Consider the following 16,356-nt stretch of genomic DNA (forward strand, 5'->3'; position numbering starts at 1 on the left):
CTTTCTTGCAAAATATACATGTGCTTGTATAACTATCTACCTACCTACCTACCTATCTGGTTTCGAAATATTTAAATATTTTTCCCACAGCAAATCTTTACAACTAAATAAATAGCGTGAGTTTTTTGTAAAGTAGCACTGATAGGAAAGCCTGCACTCATATACTTCTTAAACATACACGCCCGCACATGTACACACATTTAAGTGTTAGTTTGTGAAGAATCCTGTTTCACTTTTGGTTCTGACCATATGGCTAAAACTTTCTGCATATTTTGCATGACATTTTACGGCTGTGGCATTTTTGGTACTATTTTAAACAAATCGGATCAAACAAATTCTACTGTTCATATCAAAGTAAGAAAAGTAAAGAGGGAAAAATTTATCCTTGTCTGCAGATACCAGTTTCAAGAGCTTAACTGTTTGGTTGCGGGGGTAAATTTCAATGGGATAAGTTTCATTTATCATGGATTAAAAGAAGCTGCATAAATCCCTAAAAAGGCTTCACCATTGCTTTGATTTCTTGCCATGCATTGCTTGTGTATTTTGATTCAATTTCATGTAGTAGCATGAAATTCATGCCAAAATTTTTCTGATAGTCCTGACTGATGGATTACTTCCTATCTGTACCGCTCAGCTTCGAGCACTTCTGTTTATGCTACCTTTGCCTTTATTCAGCTCTATGATATGCATTTGCAGACCTGACCATAGCCTCTTCCATATTTCTCTTTAGCTGCTAACTTTGCTTTTTCATCTCCTCTTATTTATACTCACTTCATGTGTTGTTTCCAGGCCAAACCCTTTTACTCACCACAACGTCCTTCTAAACAGCATTTTTCTCTCTTCCCACTCAAACCCTTCTTCTTCCTTCTGGGAAAGAAATGGCTCCAAGGAAGGACTCACACAGGTGGTCCATTAGGAGAGAGCATGTAGTTTACAAGGCTGAAGGAGACTGGTTCTGCTTCCCTGAACTTTTTACAGGATGTCTCACTACATATATTTCTCTCTATTTTCTCACAGTTGACAACTACGGATATTTTTTCATCATCTTCTGTCAGTTTGCTCTCACTTCTGGGCTCTTTCTTTTGTTGACACTGACAGTGTCAGCTCCTCTGAGCAGCTTAGCTTCTTTCTTAATGGCACAGAGAGACACAATTCAGCTGCTGCGGTCTGACACCAGGGAACTCTTCCCCACAGTGGGATTACAGCCTCCTCCCATGCTGGAGAAGCCTTTGTTTCTCATGCTTCTGATGCTGCATATTATAAAATTCAGAATTATACTGTTCAGCTGTAGCAGTCCCTACTCTAAACTTCACAAATGTTGCTCTCTCTGCATTCATCGTTCCCCAGTGAAAAACCCAAATAAATGAGTTTTGCAGCCTAACGACCACTGTTTTCTACCATGGGCTCAGAAAGCAGCTGTGGCACATTTACAGATGCAGCTCAGAGGTTTGAGGCCACCATTTCTCCAGGATCATGGCTCGGGTAGTCTCCCCGCCAACCTGCCTTTGCCATCAATTATTTCCAGTGGATAAGGGACCCAGAGCAGGGACATGAAGGCAAGGCACCATTCCAGCAGTTTTCACTGCTTGTCCTTGCTTCACTTGCCACAAACATTCACTGTGCTCTCACCTTCCAGCTCTCTTCTAGTTTCATAATTCCTTTTTTACGATTTTTCTCTGCTTCACAACTTCAAAGACTGTATCTTGGGTCTACTAAATTGATAGGAAAAGTTGATTTCTATGGGGACAGGTTTCACACCATCTTTATTTAATAATAGAGGGAATATTATCCAGAATCACAGAAGCCCATTGACTATGAAAATCAATGGGACTTAGAATCCTAAGCCATTTAAGTCTGTTTAAACATGGTACCCATGGTTTAAACAGGCTATGAAAGAAATACTTTGTTAAATGCCCAGAAGGAATTTACAAAGTATTTTGAGCAGAGTGGTACCTCTGAGAGGAGGAGTCTTAGACTATTCAATTAAAATATCTCAAAATAGACCATGATATTTGAACCTAACCCAAACATGTCACCAGTGCTGGAGTGGGAATAGATGTCCTCCAAACATACTGTTGCAGTTAATTTGCATGGCCAAAAGGAGGGAGCAGGACCAGGTGGAAATCTAGCTAACAACAGGACTGTTTCCATTTTGTCTCACTTTCTAACTTGTGTTTCCAGGTCCCGCGCTTGTCAGACGAGACGGCACAAAAGTAAGGTTGCATAAATCTTAATAAATCTCTCATTAGTTTTGGCCTCATCTTTCCATTTTGAGCTCAGAAGTTCTGGATACACAAAGCCAGTGTGCTGCCAATGCAGAAAAGGTGGGAGGAAGAGAGCTTCAATCGAGACAGTAATTAAAAGCTGTTTGAGAACAGTGAGAGGCTGGAGCTAGTACGTTACAGTGTCTTTTGCTTCCAATAACTACTGATGTTCATGAAAGCATCTGGCCTGAAAACTGAGAGGAAGAGAGGATACATAGAAATTAAATTTTCAAAACTGAAAAATTCAATAATAATAGCTTTTTTTAATCCAGTGTAAGAGTGAACTAATTCTTTACTAAACTGTAGCAGAGAAAGCAAAACAACTATAGAGAAGTTTGATTTTTATATTTAAATTATACATATTTTTTTTCACAGTGATATAAAAATTCTAGGCAGAAAAAGCACCTAAAGTAATTTGAGTCCTTACTTTTACAGAAATTAGCACCAAGATTGTGATCATGACATGATTTTCTGCAACTAATTTTTCACAGATATTTACACAATAGATATTTCAACTGAGTAAAACTAATGTAATCTAACTAACTGTTATGCTACATTGAAAGGAAACACATACTGCTGTTAAGACTTCAAATAGCTAGTAAAAAAAATTAGGCATCTTGCATTTTGTAGAACAAACAAGACAACTGCATTCCATGCAGCAATCCTATGTGAGTATTTACACGGATTACATACTTGCCAGAAAATGCTCTGGAGAGTGTCTGATTCTAGCTTGAGACTGTAAGCAGACACTCTGCTTTAAATTTCTGTCAGCTAAGGCATTGGTTACTGCTGTGGTGCATATTTGGATATGTATTATCAGACTGTGACAGAAAAGATTACAAGGATAAAGTTTAGGACTAATATTTTTTTAAGCAAAATTCAACTAAATCCTGTCATGACGTGTGTGTCATCTGTCCGTGTCCCCACCCCAGCTCCAGAAAGCTCTAGATCTAGAAAGGCCCCAGATCTACAAAGGCTCTAGATGTCTTCAGAAAGGCTCTCGACATCTCTACCGAAGTTCTAAATTTCTGGATCTCAGGCTCTTTGTAATTTCTAGATTTAGAAAGCAACAGGAATCTCTAGACAGTTCTAGATCTAGAAAAGTCCTCTTTTAAAACGTCTTTTCTTTATTCCTTCAAACCAAATCCAGAAAGACTGAAGCAAATAGCGTAAGTTATAAATCCTTCTGGCTGGATGACAGCATACAAAAATCATTTCACAATGAAGTTAGTTCCTTACGAATAGGCTACTTATACCAAGTTTCAACCACCTGACCTCTCCTGATTCCCCAGATTTTTGGCATACCTTTCACAAGCCACCCAACACACTTACAGTTCATGGGAGTAACAGCAAAAACTACATTGGTTTTGTTGTCACTATTAATATGGACACAAAAATATTACTCTGAACTGGCAAGAAAAATAGATGAAAAAAGAAATCCATACTGATGGAGGACCTAAAGGGTTTTACAGCATACCATGACTTTCCCCAGTTCTCACCAGAGACAGCGACACGCTGTTCAGTTTCCCTTTTTGCTTTGAGCAGTTGATTGAGTGGCTATTGAGTGATGTTCAGACATTTATGATTTTCCTGCAATGTGACCTACATTGCTAAACTTCATAAATTTATTCTCCAAGGCAGTGTATCATTTTGCATGCCATACCCATCCCAAAGGAACCTATCAGCAGGAGATGAGGCCCAGTTTGTAAAAGCTGAATGCCCTTCAGACATTTTTAGCTAATTTGTTTGTAAATGTGAGTGTTGTTGTTGGAGTAACATACTGCATAAAATGGTGCTCTCTATCATTCTGTTTGCGTCTCTCTGTGGCCTAAACTTCATAATGCACAGCTATAAATGTAACCTCTCTATGGCACGCTACAAATGGATACAACCAATTTCTGTCTTGACATTTGCATTTTTTTTTTCCTCCACTGACACAGTGTCTTTTCCTTTTTTTTTTTTTTTTTTCCCTTGGCACAAACAAGAGTAGAAAAGACGCTGAAGCAAACATGGTATCATGCAGAGGAGAAATCAGGCATTCTTAGCTGTCATTGCCCAGGCTGCAGCGTTACTTTCTGTGGATGTCACAGCTTACTTTCATTTGACTTCAGCAGCTTATAAGCATAACTCAAGGCAACCTTAGTCCTAATAATAATACTGGAGATATCCCTAATACCTCCAAAGCAACACTTCTTGGTACTAAAACCTTTTCAGTCTTTGTTTATAACCAGCTTTGAGACCCAAGAAGTACCCAGACAGCAAGGGAACAACACCCTCTGGAGTTCCCTCCTGCTGACATGCTTCAAAGTCCTGCCCTTTGTAAGCTGTTATTATTACAGTGTTGTTTTGACAGGATGTGCAGACTTTCAGGTTCCCCTTAGCACCTGGAGCAATTTGCAAGCCAGAAGTATCGCTGTGCTGATTTTTTTGACCCCCCTTCCGCTGGTTATTGCGGGGCAATGCTTTCAGTCATGCAACCATACCCACACTTTCTTTTACAGCTTTCAAATGCAGCAGTTGGCAGCTATGTAAACTTTCATATGACCTGATGGTAGAATTAAATGCCTATATCACTTCTTTCACTCACACGTGTTTTATGCCTTTATTTCTGTAAGCTTTCCCCTGATCTGTGCTGTCATGAAGACAGCCCAGGGGTCCAAGGACCAGTTCTCTCTCCTCTAAGATGTAGGAAAATCTTCCTCTGACCTAGTCAATGCAACAATTTCTATCCCAGCAGTGTGCAACATCTCTGCAGGATGGACACCATCAGCTCTGGTGACTGCTGGCCTCAAACTTGCCCAGTACTGAAATTCCAGATTTGTGCCAGCCCATTTGGTCTCCCTCCCCCTAATGCTGTGCAACATTTCAAATGTCCAAACCAAAACACACTGGGCAATGTGAAAGGCTTGGAATAGAGGCAGTAAAGACAGCTCCACGTAAAGTTCAATTATTATTGTTAGTCACTTTATAACACACAAAACCTGTTATATCTGTGTAAGGTCCTTTACCCCACAGATGTGTGAAGGATTGGTGGTGAGAGGAGGAGAGCAACATACACACAGTACCAGCCCTGACAATCTTTAAAAAAATGGCTAATGCAGGAGTTGCCTCCATCAAAACAGGTATTTCTTAAATCACAGACAGGCCTTGTTATCAGTGGATATGGATGAACAACTGGATTAAAAGAAAAGGAGGGGCATTGTTCGGCCTGCCTCTGCATGGTCCCATCAACATGTACATTCCTTTCTCAGCTGACCTTCTTGGGGCTTGGACTGCAGGACATCAGGGAACAGCTTTCACTATCCAATTACTTATGGTAGCTCTGCAGTATATGTAGAAACCACATATACATATATGTATATAGACATAGTTATATATGTGCATATATAGGTACATATCATGTATATATATATTCTTCATGCTTACGTTTTGTCCACTATGTCTCCTCAACAGATGAAAAAAGTCAAATGTAGTAACCGATATATCTCAACCCATTGCAGACTCCCACCAGTCTGGCAAAGCTGCGCTAAACATTTTCAGCAGCATAATTCAGCCCAGCAGATACAAGGCCTCTGCCACAAATAACTCATCAACTAGACTCCATCGTACTGAAACCATATTTAAATGAGAGAGATAATCAAAGGCTACCTGAGCTTAAGGAATAAAAACTGAAGCAATCAGGTAAGTTGGTTGCTTGGGAAAGACTGACAGGAGTCTCAAAACGAGCCAGGTTTCTCAGCTGGGAGCCCATTCCCCAGAGAGCTAAAAGAGGGTCAGGTGTTTGAGGAGCTGGGCAAGTGTGCAAGGACGGTGGGTGAGCTGGAGGAAGCCTGGGGGTGGCAAGGCAGCATGGATGAGTTGGAGTTGCTGGGTGGATGTGTACGGGAGCTTTGTGTACATGCAGGCAGCATTTGGTGAGCGTGGAGGCTTCCATTCGTCAGGCAGGTGTATCTGAGAGCCCCTAGGCACAGGGCTGAGCTGCTACCTTCTTGCCAGCCATCTAATTCTTACAGAAGTTTCTTCCTTCTTGCAATTTCTCATTAGAAACAAATGATTAAAAAACCAATTTAAATCTGGCTCTGTATAGCAAAAAGTAAGAGAAAAGTCATGAGTGCGGGTCTGTCAGGTCTTCTTCACTTCACCATCAAGTGTCTAACACTCCCTGCCTCAACAATCAAAGAAAAGGATGCAATTGCTGGAAGAGTTGATTAAAATGTACATAGTCTTTTACTCAGTAGTAATGCATTATTTATGGCAGATAATTGAAATAAATTGCTGTTTTGCAGGTAACCAATACAAAAAGAACATTTGGGCTTTAAGGAAGAAATTTCAGTGTGACTTCATCACACGCTATCTCACTTCTATGACTAGCATTTTAAATTCAGTGATAGAATAATTTGATTAGAATATAAATTAGCTGTGGTGAAACCATCCTGCTTTCTGTTTGATATTCTAAAATTCACATTATACACCTACAAGTTCGATTCATGAGCTCTCACAGACTTTTCCACCTGAGGTCCTAATCCTATGAGCCTCTTTTCTCTCAGTTCCTGTTAAAGAGAGGCTACTTAACCTCTCCTCTACCCCTGAGAAAAGATTATTTTATCTTCTACCTGAAGATCCTTTTTTATCAGCTTGGTTTTGCTTCAAAGTATGGATACTAGTGACTGCTTGTTCCTGCATATGCTATTACGGCTGGAATTATTTTGTATAAACTTATGGTTTCCAAAGACTAACACTTAAATAATTGGGGGGGGGGCCTCATTTTTTGAAAAGGTTTGAAAATGTCTTGGTAAAATCTCTGTCCACTACCTGTTTTGGTCTAATTTTCAGAAGCACATACATTCTCTTAGGGATGCTACACACTTGCCACTCACTACCCTTTCAATTAAGCTTGGAAAAGCACCCAGTGAGAAGCCTCGGTTCCACTGAAGTCAGTGGCAAAACAGTTGCTGATTTTGCTGGGGCCATGACTTCCACTCTAGATAGTTTCTCTGGTACTCTAGCAAAGCCAGAGAAGAACTTGAAATTAAGCAGCAGAGTAAAAAGAACCAGAGAATAAAATGACTTTATACTGGAAAAAAATAACAGCTTTTCTGGGCTCCTTCATGCAGCAAAAATTAGAAAACAAAAAATCTTTTCTGAAAAGAAAAAACCTCTGAAAGTCTTCTGTAAGGCAAGACCACAAATAAAAATTAAAGGGCCTATAAATTGTAATTTCTGCTTTGTGTGCTTTTTGTTTAGCAGTTTCACGAATCCACATAAAACATGTTCTGTGAAGCACTGAAAAACACAGTTCAGCGATTTGGCATATCTATGATGCATTAATTACACATAACTAGAACAATGTATCAAAAGCCTCACGCATGTAGACGACTAAAAGTAAATCAAGAGCAGGGGTAGTTTTGCAATACTTTGCTACAGTGAAAACAAAGTTTTTCCTTTTTGATGGCATGTAGCTCTCTAACACAATTAGAATATTATGCATCTAGTGTTAAAAAAAGCCAATGAGAAAGTGTTTTGTGCTTTCTGCTTTTACAAGAATGCAGTATATACTATCGAGTAAGTAGAGAAACACCTAAAGGGACAGTGTGGCTTCCCCTGACCTGCAATACTAATTAGTTAATTGGTTCCATGTAATCCTGCAGTTGCTTTGTGATATCCTACTCTCAACCTGGCTTAAAAGTACCTCAGCCTAGAATCAATTTAGTTTTTATGCTAGCAGCTCGCTTCCCCTGTTTCTCACCCGTTCATCAGATCATAGTTTTGTCTTTCACATTTTCCTTTCCTTTCTCCAAACGTAGACAGTGAAAGTTCTGTTCAGGCTGCGCTTGCTCCGATGAGCAGACCCTCACTGCTGCTTTCAAGTGAGGTCACCATGTCCTGGGAGCTTTTTGTTCTGCTCAAAAGGCTTCCGCAATGCCACTGAAGCATATTGTGCCTGTGCAGATGCTGGTGGGGAGCGCCTGCAGCACTTTTGACTGTGGAGCAATGTCAGCGTTTGCATTTTTGAGATATATACTACATTTTCAAGCAATTTCTCTCATCTTTACTCCTTACCAGTATTCTGTCTCTCACTTCACTATTTCAAGTAGGTCATCAACAGCATTACTTACTGCTCTCTCCCCTCTCCTCCATCATTCAAAGAAGGCTGTTCAGGACGTGGCATTCTTGCCACGTGTGGGTCGCCTTTAAACCCTGTTCTAGAAACCTGCCTTTTAATTTGACCTATGCAAGCAAATTGCCTACGTAAGTAACACTGTCACATTTTTATAAGGGAGCAAAACATTTTGCAGTGTCACTGAAGTTTATGTGAAGCAACACAATATAGATGGTTCCCTCACATGGAGAACTGCTGAACAAAGGCTGATGAAGTGCAAATGTCAAGAAAAACTCTTCAAACCAGACCTTTCATTTTGGAACACAGCAGTGACAGTTATTAACACCATCAATCAGGCCGGCGCTATTACTCTGGCACAGACTCATGCCTAGTGGGACTGACATCAGCAGGAGAACAAGGCCATGGTTACAGACTAAGAGAAAGCTCTTGGGATTCATTTTCTGTTGCCTTGTAAATGTTTGGTCTCCATATTTGCAGCAACTGTGCTCAAGATTGGTTTGAACAGTTCCCAAATACTGCCTGCTACCACTTGCACAGATATAAATGACTTGAGGTTCAGAGTGGTGGAAATTCAGCCCACATATTTCTCATGGGAGGAAAGATACAGGATGAAGTTGCAAGATGGTAGAAATATCTGCTAATTCTCTCCTCAGCTTTCACCACAGCTATGGAGGCAGAAGAGCAGTGAAGCTTATCACTCAAGCTGAGCTGAAGTGTTTTTACTTTCACACAAAACCTCCCACAACGTCAATATAACTTCTATGAACACTGGATCTAATGAAGTCTGGTTTCCTAAGGACTTCCGTCTCATAGCTCACTGACTTGGGAGTTTAATAAGACCCAAGCACCAAATGAAGCTTTTCTTGTGAATGAGGCATTTATTAGATCCTGAGTGGAATCTCTGGAGTTTAATAAAAGAAAGCTCATGCTGCAATATTTCCTTTTGAAAGGGCACTTTAGGTCTCTCTCCTCCAACTGGATTAATATTTTTTATGGAATGTGTAGGAATTTATTTGCTGTGAAGGCTGGTGTTCCTTTCCAAATTTCTTTGAAATTGGCCTAAGATTTTGATTTACTGTGAGGAAAAGAATACTGACAGACAGACAGACATACCCACACAGTGTGCTCTCATTTGATATCAATAACCAGGCTAAAAAATTTCTGTATACCCTGGGGATGCAGCAAACACTAAGAGAGTGTGCACATTTGAGAAAAAGAGCAACCTAGAGATGCCTCTGATCTACACCAGTATCAAGCCCAAATTCATCAGGCAGTGAAACAGAATGATGATCCCCTCTCTTCTCCTTCTTTCACTCTCCATCCCTTCTCTTAGCACTCCTGTTGCGGCTTGTGGCCAGGAGGCCCTGCCACAGGTCCTACTGTGGGGTGGTCCCCCCAGCCAGCCCACTGCTGATGCAAGTTTGGAGAGCAGTTAGCAGTGCAGCAATTCGAGGAGTCAGTAGGAATATTTTAGATCAAAGCTTATGTCCCTGATTTAGAGTACCTACAACAGTCTTCCTATCCAGAGGGTATGGGGAAGGTAGGAGCTGTAGCAGGTAATTCTGTTCTCTCCAGCTGGGCTTCAATTTGACAGAAGGAGATATTCAGTAGACTGTACAGCTGGGAGATCAGTTAGCTCAACCCATGGGGGCTTCCATGCTTAGATGCAAACGTGTAAGGTTCAACATGGGTTTAGTATTCATTTAATTAGCCTACAACAAAACAGCTTCCAAAGAACAAGTGAAGAATGGGAGACAGACCTAGAAGAACCCAAGGACCAAGCAGCAGGCGCACTCAAAGTCTGGCATTCAGATTCTGGGTGCTGTAGGTTAGTGAGATGAATATTAAAAATCACAGAACAAATGAAGACCAACACTACCTTTTGATATTCTTGAAAAATGTTTTGGCTTTAAAATTTAGCTCCCGTTCATGTTCTAGTATTCAGGGTTTCAGAGGCAGCATTTTCAAAACATATGACCAGCTCTATCAGAATGAAAGATACTGGAATAACTGATCTTAATGTAGATGTCTGCTAAAACCCTGGCACCAGTGGTGAGTGTTGAGTATATACACATATATATTCATAAACCTAGCTCTGAAGAGCCATTTCTTTACATTTTATCCTTATTAAATAATTTAAGAACACTGAAGTCATCTGTGCTGAGAATAAAAGTCATCCAAGTTTTGTACTTGCTGACAAAGTACTGAGAACGCTGGCATACCATATAAACACCTCAACCAAATGTCCTTTTCCTTCTAAATTCAGATTAACATCCTCACAGTGAAGTATGAGATCAAAGTAATTAGCCAGAGCTTGGTGGTTTATTTGCCACAACATATAATCATTTCAACCCCAGATGTCCTTCCCTCCGCCCGTTATGAATGCAGAATACCATGGTTAAGAATGAGAAGGTGGTGAGCAACAAACACAGAATGATTAAGAAGAAGTGTTTCCATCAAAACTGATATTGGAATAAATGATTAAACCCTTTTATAATCAACTCATTTATTAAAATGAATGCCTTAAAGTGAAAGCTTGTCATTTCTGGTAGTTTTCGCAATGGGCAGTTACTCTATATGTTTACTTCAAGAGTACATTTCTGTACTTCGGTAAATCAAGAAATACTGATTTTGAGCAAGTCGTTGATTTTATTGTCAGAACAAATTTAGCTTTGAGAATTGATTTTATTAACTTATTTCATAAGTCCCTCTAAACACACAGTTTGTGAGCAACTCACATTCTCTTGATGTGAAAGCCATTTGTAATTTAGCCAAAAACCAATTTAAGTGGAGAAGGGCCAAATTCATTTTTCATTTATGTTTATGCCATTCTGGAATAAACTCAGCAGTCTTGCAAGGATATACAATTGTTTCTGACTAAGTGAAAATATCATTCCCTTATTTCCATTGATACAATTTCAGATTAACATGCTTGACTTCAAGGGGATGTGATTATTTCATAGGGTTTTCTGGTTATCAGCAACAATTTTGGAAGAAGACTATTGAGCAGATTTGATACAGTTACTTTTCAGAACATGCATTCTCGGCATTTATTTCATATCTGTGTTTTACTGCATATGTGAAAAACCTCAAAAGTATGGATTTTGTGAAAAACTTCAATAAGTAGGTTCACTTAACCCCCCCCCCACAAACAAATCCTCCAAACAAGAATGCTTCCAAAAGCTGTATGTGCATTTGTACTGCAGATTGTCAACAATGTGACTTCACCTATTGGTGACAGAAAATTATACAGTAAGTATTACTATACTTAGACTTAGAAAATGAGACTGGTGACTTTTTAGGGACAGTTTAATATGCCACCATTTATTATGTTGTTTAGAATATTTACTGGCATGCATTCACAATTTATCTGAAGATTCTCTCAATCTCTGTGGAAAAGATCATATCTTGATTTCCCAGAATGTTGATACATTTGCAAAATTTTGAGAAATGTGCAGCAATAATTTCCTGTAGGTGCTGCAGCATGGAAGCGCCTGGATTGTTCATGGAAAAAGAAAGTTTATTTCTGCTTCTATGAAAAGAAGGTCCTACCCCAGTTGAATGCTGATGTCCTGAGAGCAGTATGAAGAAGAATATGCTCTATGACATGCTTTTTCTTATATATGATTTTGCAGAAGCCTTTTCTCCATGGCATTGAAACTATATTGTAGAGTAAGGTAAACTAAACCTGTTACTGTTAAGTAGTCAACCTACCAAAAAATAGGATTTTAGGGCTATTTGAATCTACTTATAAATTTGGCATATTTGATTTCAGTCCCAAAAGCTTACCTTTTTAATTTCAATTTAAAAAATAAAATAATTTTATTTCTGTATTTGCCAGACCCCCTGCTGCAACTTATTTGCTAAAGGGTATTTGCATTTTTTAAAAGGAATTGAAAACTATCCAAACTCACCATTTCAGATTTAGTGAGATGTTATGTTACTGAGCAAAACGAGCAAAAATTTGAACACAAGTACACAGCTGCACGTTATATGGTCAGTAAAGCAATGAATTGTACAGCCCGAGATGCAGATCACGAGGAGAAGGCAGGGAGCAGACGTTGCACCTGGCTCCATTCCCTGCACCTCAGAGATATCTAATCTGGCTACTGGTGCCCCAGGCAGTTACATGTATCCAAGAAGCAAGGAAATGTGCTTCAGGCAGCTTTCCGTTCGGTGAAGCATCGCTCCTGCCAGCTGGTAGGCAGCACTGGAGCGGGGAGCCGGTGCCCGGGCCGGGGAGCACTGCTTGCTGTGGAGGGGCCCTGCTCACCACCTGCTGCCCTGCATGACGGGGCGACAGAGCAGAAGACAAGGTGCCCAGAAGCTGTATAGCTTGTAAGACAATTACTAGGCTTAGTCTAAGCTTGGGTTTAGCAAAACTAAGCTAGTTGACCCTGTTCTGCTTTACATGGAATATTTATGTGTCTACTGGACCAGAGAGAATACAAAGGCCTGTCTGTCCCAGAACTAGGAACAGGGAAGCTGAGGTTCCTCTCCCCACATCTGCAAATACTTAGGGTGCAGTGACATGTGAAATGGAACATGGACACATTTTTCTGTTTTGATGCTAGTAATGAAATCCCTAAGTGCTTCTGTGACAGCAGCATTAGATTCCTTCCTTTGTCCCTGTGAAATTTGATAAGAACTACCCAAAACATTGACCCCACATTCTTCATGTATATGAATACAAGATCATAGTCACCTGCTATTACTCAAAGTCTACTTAGAAATGGGGAACAAGCTCATACCATTGTTATGCAGTGTATTTTAACCGTGATTTCCAATGGTGAAGGACTGAGGAAAGGGCAAGGAGAAAATGAAATGCAAAATTAACTGGATCCTGGTTATCAGCTTACACAGTCCATAACATAACTTGAGTATGTTACTTGAATGCCTCAAGATTTTTTCAAGTACAGCTTTCCATCCATTTTGAAGCTGATTAATTCAAGCATTTATTGGCAAAGGCCAATCCCTTCCTTGTGCTATCTGTAAGCGTGGCTCACTGACTAGTCAAGAGTACCATTTATGTTTCTTCATGTTTATCGACATATCTTTTTTAGCATAAACTATAGATGTGGTAAGTGTCTTTTAGACTTACTTCTTTTACACTGCTCTTGAACTAAGAACTGAAAAGCACTTTGAGAAATGTATTGAAATGCAGTAGCTTCACTACAATACTGCTGTTGTGTAATTACTTACTGTGATGCTCCTCCATGACTTAGAACGGACACAGATATAAACAGAATATGTATTTTTTCCATTTAGTAGTTCAAGCAAATCAGTGAGAATGCTGGACTAAGGAAAGCACTCTAAACTTCTGATAAACTCCTTAGAAGATCTATCTCAGAGTAGCAAGCAACTTTCTAAAGCAGTACGTATTCTTTATATAAGCCCCTCTACACATTCATATGACATCTCCTGGAAAGAATCAGGTGTATAGTTTTGCATTTATATGGTACACCTTAAAAAATCATGTGAATAGAGGATACACTACATACTGTGCAGTCCAGAATTATCTGATTCATCCAGCATATTCTGATATACAATCCTTGTACAAGAAACTAAGTTATCTGTCTCCACAATGTGTAGAAAAGTGACAACACATGAAAACCAGGTGTCTACCTGAGTGATGTCCATTCCAGAGTCACAGCTCAGTGGCTGGGTTGATGTGAGGCCGTTCGAACCTATTATTGTTGTGATTACACCGTTTTCATCAATTTTCCGAATCATGGTACCATCAACAAAGTAAATAAATCCGTGCTTATCTACAGTGATACCTAGACGAAGGGAAAAGGTAGGAAAGAGTGTTAGTACTGACATTATCTAGATTAAAAAGTATGAGCTTAAAATGTTTCCTCTCCTCTTAGACTCTGAAAATCTTCTGATTAAAAAAAGTATGACTTTTTTTTTTTTCTGTCCATTACTTATTTGAAGCTTATACAAACTGTATATGGAAAGATCATACCAATGTATCAGACTGTCTTTGACTTACAGAGAAAGAGGGAAGGCATGAAGAAGAAACAGAACAGAACAGCAAGGCTTTGCTTGTAATGTAATTCTATATACATAAAATTAGGCTCCTCAATAACTTTATTTCATGTCCATCACAAAGTGGGACAAGACTCTCTTTTCTAAAAACTTATTTTACAGATGGTTTTTCTTAATTTTCACTTTCTTAATTCTCATGCAGAGGAGAATTTTTTTTTATTACTCTACTGTCTGAATTATCAGAGTGTCTGAGCAAGGAAGAAGCACCCACAGAAAGCGAGAGACATTTGTTGTGATACGGGCTATACATACAAATGGTGCAAATCAGGTTCTGTTTAGCAGGCAGAAGGAATATCTGTGCTGCAGAATGTATTGCAGTGCAGTGTTACCCAAGACAACCGTCATGGACTGGAACCAGCCTCATGACAACAGTGGGCTTCAGCAGGAGCTGGTGCAGTTCTCCCGCTCCCGGATCTGCAATAGTTCTATCACCACTGCACTGCACTGTACAGGAGAGATGGACCCTGAAACAGACGTGAGGGCTATGCAAAGGAAAGGTCACGGTCTTCTGTATTTCAGTGGGGAAACTGAGGAATGGAGAGCTTGCTGTCTCCCACCAGCAGTGTCTGGTACAGCCCTGTCACAACTCATGCCCAGCCTTGTTCTGTCCCAGTCTAACACTTTCTCCCAAGTTCTTCCTGCATTTATTTTGTTAGCCTTTTCTATATTGCATGAACTGTAAGTAAGACCCTTTTTCCCTGAAATGTTGAAAATACAGCTAGAAAAGCACTTCTATTCATGTTAGGTTTGTGAAATCCTTTCCACCAAAACCACTCAATTTCTTGCTTTAAACTACTTCATAATTTCCCATTTAAAGTTGCATAACTTTGCAATTATAGCAGCTGCCGTGCACAGCCAAGCTATTTTAATAATGCATTTATGTTCTGCTACACAGAATGAAAGGCAGAGGACTTGAACAGATGGTTTGGACAGTGGCTTATATGGTTCTTGATTTTTGTCCCCTGCATTTAGCACAACTGAAGGCTGCATGTACTCTGAGTTTACAAAACACTTGTCTGCACACCAGTTTAGGATCTCATACAGCAATTCCACACACCATTAAAAAAGAAAAGAAAACCCAAGCTGAATTCCCTCACCTCCCAGATCCATTTCCTTATACTTAATTTAATTTCTTTAAACATATAGAGCAGTTGTAGCTGAGGGCAAGGGAGAGTAAGCAGTCTGGGGGACAGGGGCAGGACTAGGCAGCCCTGATGGGAAACATGCATCTCCCACGGGGCTGGGAGAAGGGGGGACAGTCTCCCCAGGCCCCTAAATAAATCTGTACCTGGCAGTTGGAAATGCCTGGGGATTGAGTTTGAGTTACATACACATTTGAGTGTAACACGCTTTCTCTTACAGTGTTAACATCCAGGGGCAGCGTCCCAAGACAAACTGTCCATGACCATTTCTTTTCTAACAGAAAGCAGGAATAATGTCCACACCAGTTTTTCTGTTGTGGCCAATTTAGTGAGGCCTCGACTCTCCCCTCTGCTGAAGCAGGCTGACCTCCTCTGCCGGAGGGTTTCCATCCCTTACTCTGGCTGAGAGGGAGGTACTGAGCGAGGCTGTGAAGGCCTCGCAGGAGGACAGGCTTTTGGGTACACCCTGCTATCACGTCCCCCACCGCCCAGTTCCCATCCAGAGGTGCCTCTTCACCATAGGTGATGTTTAGGCACCTTGTAAAGGTCTGAGGGTATCATCACAAAAAAATCCAAAGGCCACAGCAGTTAACTTTAGCATCTAGTGCTCCTACTACGATTAGCTTTCAAGCTATCAGCACACTGTTGGTAGTTAAAATTGATTCTTTTAAATTGTCAATTCAGTGCATTCATCTGGCTGTGAACTGCTGTTAGAAGAGAGGTATTCACCATCCTATCACCTTCTCTACCCAGGACAAAAAATGCCCATGGACTGCTC

The 16,356-nt window shown here is 40.2% G+C and overlaps 1 protein-coding gene across 4 annotated transcripts in view; it reads right to left on the reverse strand.

The window, feature by feature from the left end:
• TENM1 (teneurin transmembrane protein 1) overlaps positions 1 to 16,356 on the reverse strand; it is a 348,057-nt gene that overhangs the window by 35,168 nt on the left and 296,533 nt on the right. For all 4 annotated transcript variants that reach the window (XM_074835266.1, XM_074835264.1, XM_074835265.1 and 1 more), the window contains one exon: positions 14,011 to 14,165. In XM_074835266.1, the coding sequence (XP_074691367.1) occupies positions 14,011 to 14,165 (155 nt within the window). The remainder of the gene's footprint in view (positions 1 to 14,010; positions 14,166 to 16,356) is intronic.

Source organism: Strix aluco, chromosome 10, assembly GCF_031877795.1.
Source record: "Strix aluco isolate bStrAlu1 chromosome 10, bStrAlu1.hap1, whole genome shotgun sequence".
In the NCBI taxonomy this organism is placed as follows: Eukaryota; Metazoa; Chordata; class Aves; order Strigiformes; family Strigidae; genus Strix; species Strix aluco.